We start from the raw sequence: 17,162 nt of genomic DNA, 5'->3' as shown, positions 1-17,162 counted from the left end.
TCATAGTGGGGAGGAAAAAAAAAACAGAAGTCTAAACAAAGTCCTTTTCACATCAGCTTTGTGAGAAATAATGTGGACAAGTTGAACAAAAAATTAGCTGTTGAAAACTAAACATTTTATTCTTAATTCAGTAAAAATATCTTTCGAGTTTCTTGTAAAATCAAGTATACCAGTGAAATCAAAACCTACAACAGTAATGATAGAAATATATTTTATCACCTCTTTTTTACTCAGCTGCATCATTAATTGACATGCATTTAAATTGTGAAACTGTTGCAGATTCAGTTTAAGACCATTTTTAAGTAGTGAGAATGTCACATGTCAGATGTGATAGGAACAGCTTTCACAGAAAAGATCTACTGAAACTGAATATTTTGTTCTGTTTAACAGCGGTTTATCAGTGGTCAGAGTAGAGAGAAAAATACAGAAGTCTAAACTAAGTCCTTTTCACATCAGCTTTGTGAGAAATTTAGTAAGTAAGTCCACAAAAGTATTGACATATATAATAATATAAAAGAAGCAACATTCCGTTAAAACCGATGCAAATGGACAGAAAATTGTAATTTTTGGACCCAAAACTGAAGCATACACTGGGTCTTCTTTTGCCTCTGGTTTGTTAAATGAAACTTAGAGTTTTGGAATCTGTGAGATGTGAGCTTTCAGCAGAGGTGTTGTTCATGTGTTCATGCCTTCGGGTGGACACAGAGAGCCATAGATTCTGTTACTTTTTCGGACTATGTGAATCTGGTCTATTAATTTTTGTTGTCCTATGTTTGGTGGTCATAGAAATGGTTTTACTGAGCTGTTAGCTGAGATTCTGGACATTCTGTGGATACCACATATGTTTATAGTTACATTTACAGACCTGACGTTACACCCGAAAAACCGGATGTTAACCCCTTAACTCCCGGTAGTGGAGAGTGCAGGTGCATTTATAGGCCAGAAATCTGCTAAATGAACCACAAAAGGTGCATGGATGGAAGTTATTGTGCATATAGTGAATGTTTCTCTCTCCTCACAATCTAGAAGCTGTGAGATTCTAATCCTGCTTTCTGTCTGTTCACCTGATGCTGATATTCATCACATATTGTTCCTTCTGTGTTTAGAAGGAAGCTGCTTCACAGCTTGTAATTCATCCTGCTGAATTTTTACCTTTTAGTTAGTAAATCCTTAAACATTTCATCCTTGTTTGTGATAAATATGTAATTTTATATATATTAAGAAATGTTTAAACTGCTGCTGTTTAAAGAAAAAACTGCTGTTAAATCTGTTCATGTGTTTGGTGCAACCTGTAGCAATCTTTCCAATCCAAAGAACCATTTTCCCTCAGCCCAGCTAAATTATGTTATGTTATGTTGTTGTGTTGTGATTTTTGAAGATCCACATTTTCATTTCTATTTTTTGATTTTAGAATAAAGAAAGTTACTGCCGGCAATGCTGACCAAGCTCTGACACCGGTCGTACAGGGACCGGACAGCTCTTACAAGCGAGTCCGGCACTGCATACTCCCGGAGTACCCCCCACAGGAGTCCCCGGGGAACACGGTCAAATGCCTTCTCCAAATCCACAAAACACATGTAGATTGGTTGATTGTTACGGCCCCTGGCCTGTCAGTCTGGTGATGGAGCCTGTCAGCATGATGATGAAAAGTGGATGCAGCTGTGCCTCGCTGAGAAGATGATGATCTCCACCAGGAGCTGCTCTTCTCCTCCCCTCTCCCCCGCCGGGATTGGTCAACGGCCGCGCTGGGACTTCCTGGAAGGGGCGGAGCTTCGGGCACAAAAGCCGGCAGTCTCCTTCACTCAGGGCGACTGTGTTCTTGGGCATGCAGTTCGCCAGCTTGGCTAGAGACTATTCTGTGTGTTATCCCTGTGTGGGTTTGTACTGGCTGTAGTGTTTGTAAGAGCTTTTTCCTTTTGACAGATTCTTGGTTTAAAGAAAAGACTGTCTGTGGTTTTCAGTTTGTTCTTATTTGGTTTATAGGTAATTTGTATTTTGGTTTGGATTGTTAACGGTAGAGAGTACCCTCAATAGGAGGAGGTTTAAGTTAGTTATTCTGTTTGTTTTGTATAATATTATTGTTAACCTGAGAAAGGACACTTTATGTTGGTTTTATAGCCGGACATGGTATATTTTTGTTTATAGGAATTCCTTTTGTTTAGTAGAACCCAGTATTTGTACTTTTGTTTATAGGAATTTGTGTTTATTGAATAAATACTTTATTTTATACCATTTTGAGGATGTCCGGTCCGTTTTTGTTAGTGACCCTTATCCCCTGGACAAAAGGGGGTCATAACAAATTTTATATATATATATATATATATATATATATATATATATATATATATATATAATTTGTCCCCTCTCCTCCGTGGGCGGTCTTTCATCCAACCAAGCTCGCGTCCTCTACCAGAGGCCTGGGAGCTTGAGGGTTCTGTGCAGTATCTTGGCTGTTCCTAGGACTGCACTCTTCTGGACCGAGATGTCTGAGGTTTGTCGTGGGATCTGTTGTAGCCACTCTTCCAGTTTGGGGGTTACTGCCCTAAGTGCTCCGATGACCACGGGCACCGCTGTTGCCTTCACTTTCCAGGCATTCTCAAGCTCTTCTTTCAGGCCTTGGTATTTCTCCAGTTTCTCATGTTCCTTTTTCCTGATGTTGCAATCGCTTGGTTTTGCGATGTGAACCACAACGGCTTTTCTCTGCTGTTTGTCCATCACCACAATGTCGGGCTGGTTTGCCATTACCATTTTGTCGGTCTGGATCTGGAAGTCCCACAGGAGATGTTTCCCATCTTGACCTCGGGGCTTCCAGTCTGTACTCTGCACAGATGTTCCTGTACACTATACTAGCCACTTGGTTATGGCGCTCCTTGTAAGCTTTCCCTGCCAGCAACTTACACCCTGCAGTTATGTGCTAGATTGTCTTAGGGGCCTCTTTGCACAGTCTACACCTGGGGTCTTGTCTTGTATGTTAGAGCTTGTCCTCTATTGCTCTGGTGCTCAAGGCCTGATCCTGTGCAGCTATGATCAGTGCCTCTGAGCTGTCTTTCAGTCCAGCCCTTTCTAGCCATTGGTAGGATTTCTCGATATCAGCCACTTCAGTTATCTGTCGGTGGTACATCCCATGGAGGGACTTTTCTTCCCATGATGGTTCTTCCATCACCACATGATCTTTTTTTCACTGCCTGAGACATTCACCGAGCACTTCGTCCGTTGAGACCATTTTCCTGATATATTATATATTCTGACACTGACTAGTCCTCTGCCTCCTTCCTTGCGCTTAGTGTACAGTCTCAGAGTGCTGGATTTGGGTTGGAACCCTCCATGCATGGTCAGGAGCTTTTGTGTTTTCACATCTGTGGTCTGAATCTCTTCCTTTGGCCAGCTTATTATTCCCGCAAGGTATCTGATGACCGGCAGGGCATAGCTGTTAATTGCCTGGACCTTGTTCTTGCCATTGAGCCTCCTTAGGACTTGCCTTACTCGTTGGAGGTATTTGGCTGTGGCTGCTTTCTTGTGGTCTGTTCGAGGTTGCCATTTGCTTGTGGGATTCCAAGGTACTTGTAGCTGCCCCCAATGTCTGCTATTCTGCCATCTGGGAGTGAGACCCCTTCTGTATGGACTACCTTCCATCTCTTTGTCACCCTCCGCCCACACTTCTCAAGTCTGAATGACATTCCGATGTCATTGCTGTAGATCCTGGTTGTGTGGATCAGTGAGTCAATGTCTTGCTCGTTCTTGGCATACAGCTTGATGTCATCCATGTAGAGGAGGTGACTGATGGTGGACCCATTCCTGAGTCAGTATCCATAGCCAGTCTTGGTGATTATTTGGCTGAGGGGGTTCAGACCTATGCAGAACAGCACAGGGGACAGGGCATCTCCTTGGAATATGCCACATTTGATGGACACTTGTGCAATTGGCTTGCAGTAGACCTCAAGGGTGGTCTTCCACTGCCGCATTGAGTTTGCAATGAAGGCTCTTAGAGTTCTGTTGATGTTATACATCTCCAAGCATTCCATGATCCATGTGTGTGGCATTGAGTCATAGGCTTTCTTGTAATCAATCCAAGCAGTGAACAGATTGGTATTCCTGGATCTGCAGACCCGAGCGACTATTCTATCTGCCAGTAGCTGGCGTTTTGCTCTTCTGGTATTTTTACCAATGCCCTTCTGTGCTGTGCTCATGTATTGATCCATGTGCCCACTTATCTTAGCCGCTATGATGCCTGACATGAGCTTCCATGTAGTGGGGAGACGGGTTATTGGCTGATAGTTGGATGGAACTGTTCCCCTCAGGGGATCCTTCTGGATCATGATTGTCCAGCCTTCAGTTAGCCATTCAGGGTGGGTCCCATCTTTTAGCAGCTGGATCATTTGTGCTGCCAGGCGCTCATGGAGTGCAGTTAGCTTCTTCAGCCAGTAGGTGTGAACCATGTCAGGCCCTGGTGCTGTCCAGTTCTTCATACCTGAGACTCTTTGTTGAATGTCTGCCACTGTGATGGCTACTGGTTCTTGTTCAGGGAGGTTGCTGTGGTCTGCTCTTAGATCCATCAGCCACTGTGCACCGCTGTTGTGTGATGCCTCCTTCTCCCATATGCCTTTCCAGTATTGTTCAGTCTCCAGCATTGGCTGGTCTGCCCTATTGTTATTACCCTGCCATTGAGCGTACACTTTAGCTGGTTGAGTTGAGAACAGCCGGTTTATTTGCCTTGCTTCAATTTCTCTCGTGTACCTATTTAGGCGGGTGGCCAAGGCTTGGAGTCGTTGTTTGGCAGTTTCTGTTGCTTCAGGTGGATATGTATCTTTATGGTTGCTCTTTGGTTGATAGCCAAGCACCTCAAGGATCACTGCTGCTGAGGTGTAGATCAGCTCATTGGTTTCAGTGATGGTCATTGTAGGAATCGTTCTCAAGGCTGCATTCACATCTTCCAGGAGACTTTCCCATGGTGCTTCACACAGCCTCTGTAATTGGCGTCGGGGTTGCCTGATGTTCATTTTTGCCATGATCTTATATAATTGTATTCACATTGACCTCTGATAGTGGGTACAGGCTGGCACTTGCTAAGACATACATCTGGAAGATACTTAAACTCTTTAAAGATAGCATAGGTTGTTTATGACTCCAGCTTGTAGATTTAATAATAATAGATTAGATTTATATAGCGCTTTTCAAGGCACCCAAAGCACTTTACATTGTGAATCCATTATTCATCCACTCCTCACTCATACCTGGTGATGGTAAGCTACGTGTGTAGCCACAGCTGCCCTGGGGCAGGCTGACGGAAACGTGGCTGCCAGTCTGCGTCTACGGCCTCTCCGACCATCGCTGAACATTCATCCACACATTCATACACCAGAGATGCCAACACTGGAGGCAAGGAGGGTTAAGTGTCTTGCCCAAGGACACAACGACAGATGACTGCGGGAGATGACCGCCGACCTTCCGCTCATTGGACAACCTGCTCTACCGCCTGAGCCACTGCCGCCCTAAGATTTATACATCTAACTCCAGGGTCTGAGGGAGAAGAGGCTCCACTTTGTCTGGTCTTATCTGGTCAGGATGACCTCCAATTGTCAACAGAAAGGTATAAAACCTTTTGTCTTTTCCTGGTCCGGTAGTCTCTTCCAACTTCATGCAAGTTGGAAAGACCACTCTCATTACTTGCAAGTAATTTGCAAGTAAATAAATTTTTGTTATACTTTTACTTATTCCGACTCTTGATAAATTTTTTTACAACACATCCTATGACAGTTCTTTTAGTGTCATAATGTTGTGGAAATACATTGCAATTATTCCATTAAAAAAACTCCTGTAAACTCCAATTTGCTGCATTTATATAACAGTAGGCCTTCTTTTAAAGAACAAGGACATTTTGCAGAAAATGCAGTTAATAACAACATTTCATGCGAAAATTTTAATTGTTGCTCAGCACAGTCACTGTTTGCAGCAGAATTATAAACACTGTTGGCATCAATGTTCATAAGCACAAGTCAGCTGGCATTTAAAGGAGAAGAACAGAAAACAGTGACCATGAATCCTGTTAAAAATAAATCACATAAGCTTGTTATAGTTGGGAAACACTGGTTGACTGGAACATTACGATAAAAGCTAAGAAAATACTCTATTCATCCTGTAGATGGGAAATTCAGGTGTTACAGCAGCAGGTAGCAGTACAGCAGAAAATGAATATTAAAATACGAGTAGAAAAGTAGATTTTACAATAAAAGACAGAAAGATGTCTCCAGACTGTTAAAGCTGGTTAAAAGGGATTCCAAACACTGAGGGAATTGTAGGGTTTTTGAGAGGAGGAGATTCTGCTAGCGATTGTGCGACATTACATTTTGACAACAAATTTAGGGAAAACATCACAAAAGGATTAGCTTATATTGGATCACATTTAGCTTTTATAGATTATGGGAAACAAAAGTCTGAGTGAGATGCTGTTGCCAGGGTAACTGCTGAGAGGCCTCTGAGTATAAAAGTGTAAGAACGGAGCGGGCGGTGCCTGTAAGATTTTTTTTCCTTTCTTTATTTAGTTGTTTTTTTAAATAGCCTTGCAAAATGCAGTTATTAAAGTTAACCATAAACTTCATCCTGGAACATCAGAGGAACTGTCTCGGTCTGCAGCTGCAGATAAACACCACAACATGCAGGACCTAGACAACCGAGCTGCTTTCTGATCACCATCAGCAGAGAATCTTAATGAGTTTAAACCTGGTTAATTGCAATTTTATTCTTGTGTTTCTTTCAGGTGCAACCTCTCCAAAGCTGGAGGGTAGTGTGCCAGAAGAGGAGCAGACTGAAACCGAACAATATTGAGAAAATACTTAAAAAAAAAAAAAAAAAATGTACGACACATCTTATAGTTGCCAAAGCATTTTTCTCATAATACAAGATTTAAAGTGTTTGTCATTTGCACAGAAGGAAGTTTCCCTGAACAATGAAATTCTTACTTTTACATCCACATTGAATGCCATAAGATTATAAATTAAAAAATCTTTAGAAAACACCTAGGTAGAAGATAAAAACAGTAAATAATCTTATGTACATAGATGTGCAGTGTGCTACATAAACTGTTGAACAGTGAACAATTTTAATACAACTGTATAAAATTACTAACACAATCAGTATCCTCGTAGCACAAGCATCCCTTCCTCCATACGTTCCCGTTATAATGCAAGTAGACTACTACTGTCATCATTACACATTGGTGTATTTTGAGTGACACCACAATTCTGTTTCCTTAACTAATCTTACCTAATAACCCCTTTTTATCATTTACATGAACAAAAAAAAAATATTCACTCATGGTAGAAAAAGTATCCTTTATTGAACAATTATTAAGATGAGACAGGGATGACGTGCAGTGTGGAAGCCACATCAACGTTTTCTTTGTGATGCATCATACACCCACAGCCAGCAGATGAAGCTCTTTGACCTGGTCAAATGATTCAGAACAGTAAGCCATTTTCAGGCATTTGGGTCAAATATAACTCGATTAATGAGGCCTCAGTTTCACCATCTCTAACTATAGGACGATGTCTCGGGTATATAACGTACCAGCAGAAATGATGCGATCCTGATCTGGAATCTCCTCTGGGAAGCTGCGAGCAACTGCTGAACAGGAGATTACTGTAAGAAGAACTAGAGAGTTAACAGCACCGGGTAATTCTGATTCAGGGAGAGCACACCAAGAGGTCCATTATTTCCTTCTATTCATCCAAAACTTAAATAAGCTTGGCCCAGAATCCAAATCCAATCCGTTAAACAATCCAAAGTTCAAAATCCGAGAGATCCACACACACACACACAAACAAACAAACAAACAAAAAAACAAAAACAAAAAAAAAAAAAAAAAAAAAAAAATAGAGCAAGCATTACCAGGCTGAAGCAGGCAGGTACAAAAAACTCCAGGAAGATAGAAAACCGGTTAACAGACAGATGAGAAGGGCTGGAAACGTTCAGGAGTAAACTCTGACGATCTGACAGCGAGCAGCAGAGACTCCTCCTCATCAAGATGCCTTCAGAGGCGGCTGGGAAATCCTACTCCCAGCCTAAAACTGTCAGTTTTGCATGCCTCATTAAAATGTGTGTATGCAGATGTCTTAAGATCCTCTGACTCAGTTCATTGTAGATACCTTTCTTTTCTGATCTGCTTACAATCACTTTACTTATCAGACATTATACCAGATTAAAGAAAATATTATTTAGTTAATAAAACAGTTAATGTGGTGTACCACAAAGTACGACAGCCAACCTGTAAACAAGCTGAGATTGTTGTTGCTTTGTGTCTGTAAACACCCCATCCTGACACCCACCAGGACAGGGGCAGCAGTAATCATTTGGGAATAATAAGTATGCAAAACTTAACATGTTCAGTCTGAAGCACATGTTTCTGCCACATTAAAAATATATTTGTGGTTTGGATGGTATTTCTATCTGTTTTAAATCTGAGGAGAACAAATCTGTCCTCTGATTCAGTTTTTAAATTTTTTAAAAAAGTAGACTTTCTCCATAATGTAATATAGCGATAGAGTAATTATACAAGAAGCTGTGAACTACACCGAAAGTTTCAGACGCTAGTTCAGTCAGCTTTGGAAGGATACTGAGTTTGCAGCGAGAGTTTGAAGAGTTAAAACCTTAAAGCATTTTAACACGTTATCAAATAAAAATCTCAAAGTGTTCACCTGTGCATCTGTGTTCAGAGGCGCTCCAGCTGGCTTCTGCTCTTCTTCAGATGCATTTTGGGAACTGAAATATCTTTTAGGATGGTGGTGATGCAGTCAATTTTACCACAAAATAAAGAAGTGAGGAAACCCCTTACGTCTTTGTTTTATTTCTTTATCTTTTACTACCCTGACGTCTGGACAACTCAGATATGGAAGTGAAAAAGGAGACAGAGGTCTGTATGACCAGAAGATTCCTGGAATAACCCTTTCATAAATATCTGTATTAAAAGGTAAAAATCATCTGTAGTTTGAAAAAGAAAGTGAGAATGATGGATGGAGGTGGTGAAATTTTAAAAAGGACAAAGGATTACATTAGAAATTCTGTCAGGACTTTGACAGCTTCCACAGAAGAATTTATAGAAATGACAGAGGAAATACCCTGATTTAGATTATATTGAGAGTTTAATTAGAACAACTTACACACAAAGAAATTAATGACAATATGGAAAAGTTAAGAACTGTTAGAATTAAGAGCAGTAAGTAATTATAGTTAAAAGTATTCTGATTATTTATATGAGTGTTCAGCTCTGGTCCTGAAGGGCCACAGTCCTGCAGGTTTCCTTGTGTCTCTGCTCCAACACACCTGAGGTATGAAAGTATGGAGAACTGATTGAACTAAATTCAGATTTATAGTAACCTGCTTATAAAAGGCTGGGTTACCCTTAGATACATTTTAACAGTCACTTTTCACATTAATATTAAAGGTTTTAGATAAATAATAAAAAAAAGTTTATATAAAAACATTGGTGAAAGGGTTCAAACTGTTAACACATAATGCAGATATCACCACGAAGCTTTCTTGGTGATAACTGAAATACTTTTTGTTCTGAAATTGTTTTATATTTTTTTAATGAAATATGATTTATTATAGCAGTTTCATAGACAACAGAAATACAGGCCACACAGCATGATACAAAACAATCTGTATCAGATCATTTCTTGCACATCTTCAACAAATTAGATCAGTATTAAGACTTCATTTAGTCTTAACTCTACAACTTGGTCATTTTAACCACACAATGCAAAAACATGTCTTAGTGAGTTCTGCTTGCTTTGGGGAAATACGGATGATGGGTCATTCCAAGGTTTTCCTTGCTATTTAGAAAACTTTCCCACTTTCAGAGAAATGGCATAAATGTTTGTATAACTGACCACATGATGAAATGTGAACCTGAATTTAGGTTGAACAAATAAACACATCACATTTCAAACGCTATTTATTTACTAAATCACTTAATCTGCCCAGCTATGTTTCACAGGTCCATCTGAAAGCTGAAGATCTAGTCTTCATACAATCAATGTGAAACATAAAGCTCATAAATCTTAATCCAACACTGCTGCATGAATCAAATGGCCACAAGAACTTAAGCAGTTTTACAAACTGTGCAAGTTGAAGAGCTGGTTTGTTTATGATAATTAAATATAATTTAAAACCCTGATGTGGTGAGTTTTTATATATGTAAGTTGATTTATGCCATCAGATCTTTCTATTCAAATGCATAAGATATTATATAGCATGAAAAACAACAACAATAAAGCAGGAATTCATTGTGCTGCTAAAAACAAATATTCTGTTTGAGAACAAGAAGGAATATTTCGTGCTCTGAAGCAACACTTACTAAATGTTTATAAATGTGTTTTAAAGTTGCATCTTTTTGGTAACAGTTTCTGTAGAAACAAAACAAACGATAGCTATAGCTGTAAAGATTTACAAATATTCCCTTTAAGCAGATTATATTGGTCTTTTTTCACAGATCCACCACATAGAAGCTGTACAGTTAACATCATTCCAAGCGTTCCTGTTGGGTCTAAGTTCCACACAGTCCTCCTCACCCCACTGAGGGTCTCCACCACCATTATCAGGCTGATTTGTGTCCCAGTTCCTGGAAGTTCAGAAAACAGCTTAATTATTACAAAAAATTATCAAGTTTACATGAGAATGGAAAGAGAAACATTTTAGTTTATAAGCAAGAAAGAAAAAGCTGTTTTGACAAGACGACTTTTGTGTATTGCAGGTACCTGCATATTTATTCTCTCTCTAGTTAGTAATTAAACCCCAAAAACCTCAGTAAATACTTAAAAGTTTAATCGACTGTAAAACATGCCCCATGCCTTAAATGACGTAGTAAATCTAGTGAATATGTACATTAACCTCAGTTGCATCTCCACTACTGCCCTGGTTGCTGCTGCTCATCTTTGACTCGTCACTGTTTGGTTTGACTGCATCAGCAGCTAATAATGTGTTGCTGAATACTAACACAAACTCTGATGTCCCACCTTCCAAGCTGACATGGTCTAAGCAATGGACTAAAGACAACTGAGAATAAGATGAGAACAACGACAACAAAAGTAGCACTGAACAAAATGAACACGTACGTTAGAGTCAGGTTAGTTCCATCCACCCATTTCCAGGTTCCTTCTGTTTCTTTGTCACTTAAACCAATCCAGCATTTTCCTTTGGCGAATTTAGTGAGAAATTCCTGTTTGGTAAAAGCAAAAAAGAAGTTTTGTAATGTAGTGTGAACAACAAGGAAAAAACTAAATATAGTTAAGGGTTTATAACCAGATAAAATTAGTACTGCAGCCTAAAAACATGTGTGGCCATGATGGGGCCATTACTATCACTCAGGCACTGAAATTGATTTCTAATTATTTTCTTATATATCAAAAACTGCATGAAAGTATTCCTTTTTGGCCATTCTTATTTAGAAACACAACACAAGCTTCACCTTGTTTAAGTATACTATATTCATGCTTGTACAAGCGTCCACGGCACTCCGGGGGCTCCAACCTGGGTTCTGCAGACCTCAGTCCACCTCTGTAACCACTAGGCCACCTCAGTCATGGTTAAAGTACATGAAGTAGTCACAAATATGCAATGCTTAGCTTAGAATTCATCTTGTTTATATATGAATGTTGGCCAGTTTTTATTATTCTTTTCATGCATATCAACAATGTAAATATTTTATATTACCTTTTTGATCTGTCTAAAATTATTCTATTTCCTTTATTATTTGATTTGATTAATTCACTATTTGTTAATTTGCACTCTAAAGAAAAGTATAGTAAGTAGTGTAAATGAAAATTATGAATTTTATTTTATTTTATTTTTATGTTTAAGGTTATAATTTTACCATTTTAAGAAGAAGAAGAAGAAATTTTTATTTAGCAGCACATGTTTCAAGGAAATAAGCCACAATTGGCCCTCTGCTTTCACTAATGACACTTGGAGCAGTGGGCTGCCATGTTCCAGCACCCAGAGAGTAGTTTGGGTTTAAGGGCCTTGCTCAAGGGCTGACCGTGGTTCACTTTTTTTTACCATTCCTTGAACAAAGACTTGAACATAGGCCAAGTTCATTTATATAGCCCATTTCATACAACAAGCGCAAACTCAATGTGCTTCAACAACACAGCACAGCATTACATAAGCAATACAAGTAAGATTAAAAACATTAGATTTAAAAAAAGTACACAGTGCTCAAGGCACTGAAGCAGGATGCAGTTGTCCACAGTGTCAAAAACTGAGATCAAGAAGAGCTAAGACTGAGCTGTTGTGGCTGTCAGGGTTGATTTTAAGGTCATTACCAACTCAGACAGGGGCTGTTTCTGTGCTGTGGTTCACTCTAAAACCAGACTGATACACATCAAATAGATGGTTTTGTAGCAGACGGCTATGTAAGTGCTCATGTACAACTTTTTCTAAAATTTAACCCATTAATGCAATGTTTGAAATAGGCCTGTAATTACCAATAACAAGTGGATCTAGGTTGGGCTATTTTAACAATGTCTGAGTCTGAGCCTGAGTATGTCAGACATAGACTCAGGCCGCTGTTTGTGCTTTACAGGATTTCTGGTTCATGGTAACAGGAGTTCACGATTGCCGACATAGTTGCGTTCTGGTGGACACAAACCTTTAGAGAAAAAAGCACAAGGGTGAATTTTGGAATCGTCAGGACATCGCTGGGACAACACCGCACCCACCCCGTAATCAGATGCATCAACTTCCACGATAAATTGTCTTGCTGGGTCCGGCATGCGTAGAACAGGAGCCGAGGTGAACCGCTGTTTTAATGAGGTGAAAGCTGCATCAGCCTTGCTTGTCCAAGAGTAAGGCCTCTTGGTAGAGGTTAACCAGTATAAAGGAGCAGAGATGGAATTGTAGTTCTTGATGAATTTTCAGTAGAAATTGGCAAAACCGAGGAACTGTTGTAACTGCTTATGGTTCTGAGGCGTGGGCCACTCCCGGACAGCAGAAACCTTGGCGGGATCCATCCTGAAACCCCCTGCAGGGATTATGTGGCCCAGGAAGGAGACTGAGGAGCTGTGGAATTCACACTTTTCTGCTTTTACGTAGAGCTGGTGTTGGAGGAGGCGCTGCAAAACAGTACGGACGTGAAAGACATGTTCCTCTAGACTCTGGGAAAAGATGAGGATGTCGTCAAGATAAACAAAAACAAACTTATTCAGCAAATCCCTCAAGACATCGTTAACCAGTGCTTGGAAGACAGCGGGGGCGTTTGTTAGACCAAAAGGCATTACCAGGTATTCATAATGCCCAGTCGGAGTGTTGAAAGCAGTTTTCCATTCATCTCCTTCCCGGATGCGTACCAGATGGTATGCATTACGTAGGTCCAGTTAGGTGAAGATAATGGCGTTCTGTAACAGCTCTAATGCTGTGGACATGAGAGGCAGAGGGTAACGATTCTTTATGGTTATATTGTTCAGACCACGATAATCAATGCAGGGATGAAGCGTGCCGTCCTTCTCCACAAAAAAGAAGCCTGCCCCTGCTGGAGAAGAGGAAGAGCGAATCAGGCCTGACGAGAGAGACTCAGAAATATATTTGTCCATAGCTTCCTTTTCTGGAGCGGATAGGGAGTAGATTCTACCACAGGGTGGCATGGAACCAGGGAGAAGATCTATTGCACAGTCGTATGGTCGATGCAGAGGCAAAAAGGTAGCACGGACCTTATTAAAAACCTCTTTAAGGTCGTGGTATTGAGGAGGAACCTGTGTGAGACTGGGGGTAGCTGGACTCTGACGGCTCTGGTGTTTGATCTGGTGTTGCAGGGAAAGAGCGCAAGCAGGTAGTCAGGCAGTTAACTCCCCAGTTTATTATTTTGCTCTCCCGCCAGTCGATGTGTGGGTTGTGTTGTTGGAGTCAGGTTATGCCGAAAATGACAGGAATCTGAGGTGAATCAATTACATAGAAGCTGATGTTTCATGGTGATTGTGAGCAAAAATGACAGGCACGGGTTGAGTCTTCTTGGCAACTTTGTGTAACAGGTGATTATCCAAAGCTCGGACTGAAACGGGTTCCGAGAGAGGGGAAAAAATACCCAGTTGTTCGGCCACCTGTCGGTCAATGAATTCTGCGTCGACCCCGGAATCAATAAAAACTGCAAGTGTGTGTTTCTGTTCAGCCGTTGTGATTTGGATGTGAAAAATAGGACGGGAGACAGATGAATCTAACAGAATCCGGCTCAGCAGGGTCCCAACGACCCCTGCTGAGCCCTCCCCTTTTACTGGACAGGATCGTATTATGAGCCCTGGTTGACCACAATATAAACAGAGTCTATTTGCTACTCTCCGATCTCGTTCTGCCAGAGACAGTTTAGACCGGCCGAGCTGCATGGGCTCAGGGTCATTGGGAGCTGTGGGGGCATTGTCCGTGACAGCCTGGGAGTTTATCAGGGGATCTGAACCTACTCACCCCGATGCTTCTACCTCCCTCTCACCGTCTCTCTCAAAGTCGCTGGTCGATTCGTGTCGCGACATCCATGAGGGAATTAAGGTCCTGACCTGCTCGCCTGGGAGAGAGAAAGAAGATTCCTCGAGGCTTCCAGTTCTGGTCTAACCGGATCAAAAACCTGACGTAGCTCCTCTGAGAACCTTTTAAACGTGATTATGGCAGGGGAGCCCCTCTCCCATTCTGCTGTGCCCCAATGCCTGGCTTCACCAGAGAGTAAGGAGACCACGTAAGTGACCTTTGCCTTCTCTGATGGGAATGAGGATGGTTCCAGGTTCATGTGAGTACCATTCTGGGGGCGCCATCCGGGGGTTCCGGTCCCGGGATTACTAGTGGGGCGGTAGGAAGAGGTGACGGACTTGTTCCTCTGGATTCAGAGCTCGTTAAGGCTATCCAGGTCAAAAAACAGATCAGGAACAGGTTGGCAGGAGTTACCAGACAGGGGGCAGGCAGAATCAGGATATCCAGGTCCAAAAACAGGTCGCAGATCAGAGAACAGGTTGGCAGGCAGAAGATCAGGACTGGAAGCGTGCAGGGATAAACCGAGACGATCTGGCAGGGGAGAGTTGTCACAGGCTGGTATTTGAAGTGCATAGCGCAGGTGGAGCGCATCAGCAAACAACTGTGCTGGAGGGAGAATGCCTTCAGGGACAGCTGGGAAATCCCAGCGCCAGCTATGCATCGTGACAGTCATCTGGCAGCCCTTAACTGACCTTAAGTAAGGTATTACTTAACATTAGTAGCCTTACTTCTAAGCCTTAACAAACATGAGAGCTTCATAAGCATTACTTAACCATAGTTAATTACTGAATGATTTTTGGACCCTTATTGTAAAGTGTAAAGATTTATCCCTTTGCTAATACTTTATAAATGCTCAACAGCCTCATAAGCCTTACTTTTATCGTCACTGAATGCTTTTGTGGACCCTTACTGTAAAGTGTAAACATTTATCCCCTTTAGAAATGCATAAGAGTGGTATATAAAGTATTACTTAGTCATTATTTGTTAACATGTATTTTAGGAAATCACATGCAAAGCATTTTATACATTTTATTTAAAAGTAAGGGATACATGCACTTTGTACAGGAGTGTGTGAGTGTGACTGTGTGTGAAAGAGACAAGTATGAGGTGCGTTTTAATTTCCTGCTATATACTCTGGTGTGGGAATGATTTTATATTTTAATATGATTAATTTTTTTATTATTATGTAAAGCATTTTGTGTTGCTTTGTGCATGGAAAGCTCTTTAAATTTGATTTGATCTTGTTCACAAGTGTGGGAAGATAGGAGCAGAAGATCAACAGGTGTCCTAAAGGAGTTTTCTTCTGCAGGGTGGCTGGGCTCTCCCTTAGAAAAAGGTGAGAAGCTTATTTATCCAGGAAGGGCTTCAAGTAGAAGCACTGCTACTCTGCATGGAGCAGATAAGGTGGCTCAGGCATCTGGTTAGGACACATCCTGGGGAGGATTTCCATGTATGCCTGACCAGGAGGAGATCCCGGGGAAGACAGAGGACACGCTAGAGGACTGCCGGGGAATGCATAAGAATTCCCCCGGAAGAGCCTAAAGAAGTGGCAAGGGAGAGGGAAGTCTGGGTCTCTGCTTAAGTGACCATAACCCAGATGGACGGATGGACGGGAAAATATGAAACCACCTTCAAATATTTATTTGTAGAACATTGTTTTATAAACAGTTCAGTGATTATTATTATACATTTGTTGACAAACTGGAGATAGAAATTCACAGATTTTTTGTTTTTAAAATCTCGAGATGGAGTTGAGGCAGTTTTATGTTTAATGGAATTTTTAAATATTCACTATTAACACAAACTAGGAGTTTTATTGAAACATGTAATTATAATTCATGAGATAAAAACTTTACATTTTTTCCTTTTTTATTTGCAACACATAAATAGTTAAAGTGTAAAAGAACATTTCACCTGTTCTTCATCGTTGTCTATCACCACCAGATCTGCTCCTCTGCCTCTGCAGCCTTCTCTGCCTTGATCCCAGGAACCAGATGTTGTAGAAAAGAGGTAACAAGAACAGCTGAACATCTTCCATCCTGCAGGACATGTTTTCTCTGAAATATATAGATATATACATTTTTTGGTAATATTATTTACTGTTGTTGCTGTTTAAGAAGAAACATGTTTAAAAGGCCAGTTGCATTAGTAAGGTAGATCCCCTCCTCCACTCAGCCACAGAAGTTTAATGTACAGAAAAGTTTTGTCTTTTTGGTTTCTGGGTCTTTTATTCAAAAGAACAGGAAATGTAGGTAGAGAAAGGGGGATGACATGCAGCAAGGGGCAGACTTTGAAACTAGATCTTCGTCAATGAATTTCAATTTCCACACACGGGGCTCATTTCCATTTCTCAGCAACATGAAAGGACTCACTTTGTGTGGACAAATGTTTAAGCTTGTTCAGTTCTTCAGTTAGTTTACTGAGGTTGGCTTTTAGCTGGTTTCTCTCTTCTGTCAGGGAGGACAGATTGTCCTTACTGGCCTGAAGATGCTCACTCAGATCATTTTTGATGGCGAAGAGATCTGCAGCCATCTCACCCGAGATATGATCTGAAATTAGTCAAAACACATACTTCTTGATGAAAATAGTAACGTAGTTCTGATCAAAATGTTTCTGTATTTTAGTCAAAGGTCAGAATGTTTTCTAATTCTGTTTGACAC

At 40.8% G+C, this 17,162-nt stretch overlaps 1 protein-coding gene across 2 annotated transcripts in view; it reads right to left on the bottom strand.

Annotated features, from left to right (window-relative positions):
* LOC121650217 (CD209 antigen-like protein C) overlaps nucleotides 1-17,162 on the bottom strand; it is a 36,200-nt gene that overhangs the window by 15,275 nt on the left and 3,763 nt on the right. Inside the window, exons 4-7 of one of the 2 annotated variants that reach the window (XM_042001604.1) lie at nucleotides 16,875-17,051; nucleotides 16,417-16,559; nucleotides 11,109-11,212; nucleotides 10,566-10,615 (exon numbers count right to left, since the gene is read on the bottom strand). In XM_042001604.1, coding sequence (XP_041857538.1) covers nucleotides 10,566-10,615; nucleotides 11,109-11,212; nucleotides 16,417-16,559; nucleotides 16,875-17,051 — 474 coding nt within the window. Of the gene's footprint in view, nucleotides 1-10,040; nucleotides 10,616-11,108; nucleotides 11,213-16,416; nucleotides 16,560-16,874; nucleotides 17,052-17,162 lie in introns of those variants that run through there. The other variant, XM_042001602.1, reaches the window with a different exon arrangement.

Source organism: Melanotaenia boesemani, chromosome 12, assembly GCF_017639745.1.
Source record: "Melanotaenia boesemani isolate fMelBoe1 chromosome 12, fMelBoe1.pri, whole genome shotgun sequence".
Classification (NCBI taxonomy): Eukaryota; Metazoa; Chordata; class Actinopteri; order Atheriniformes; family Melanotaeniidae; genus Melanotaenia; species Melanotaenia boesemani.
This window is presented reverse-complemented; position numbering and strand designations above follow the sequence as displayed.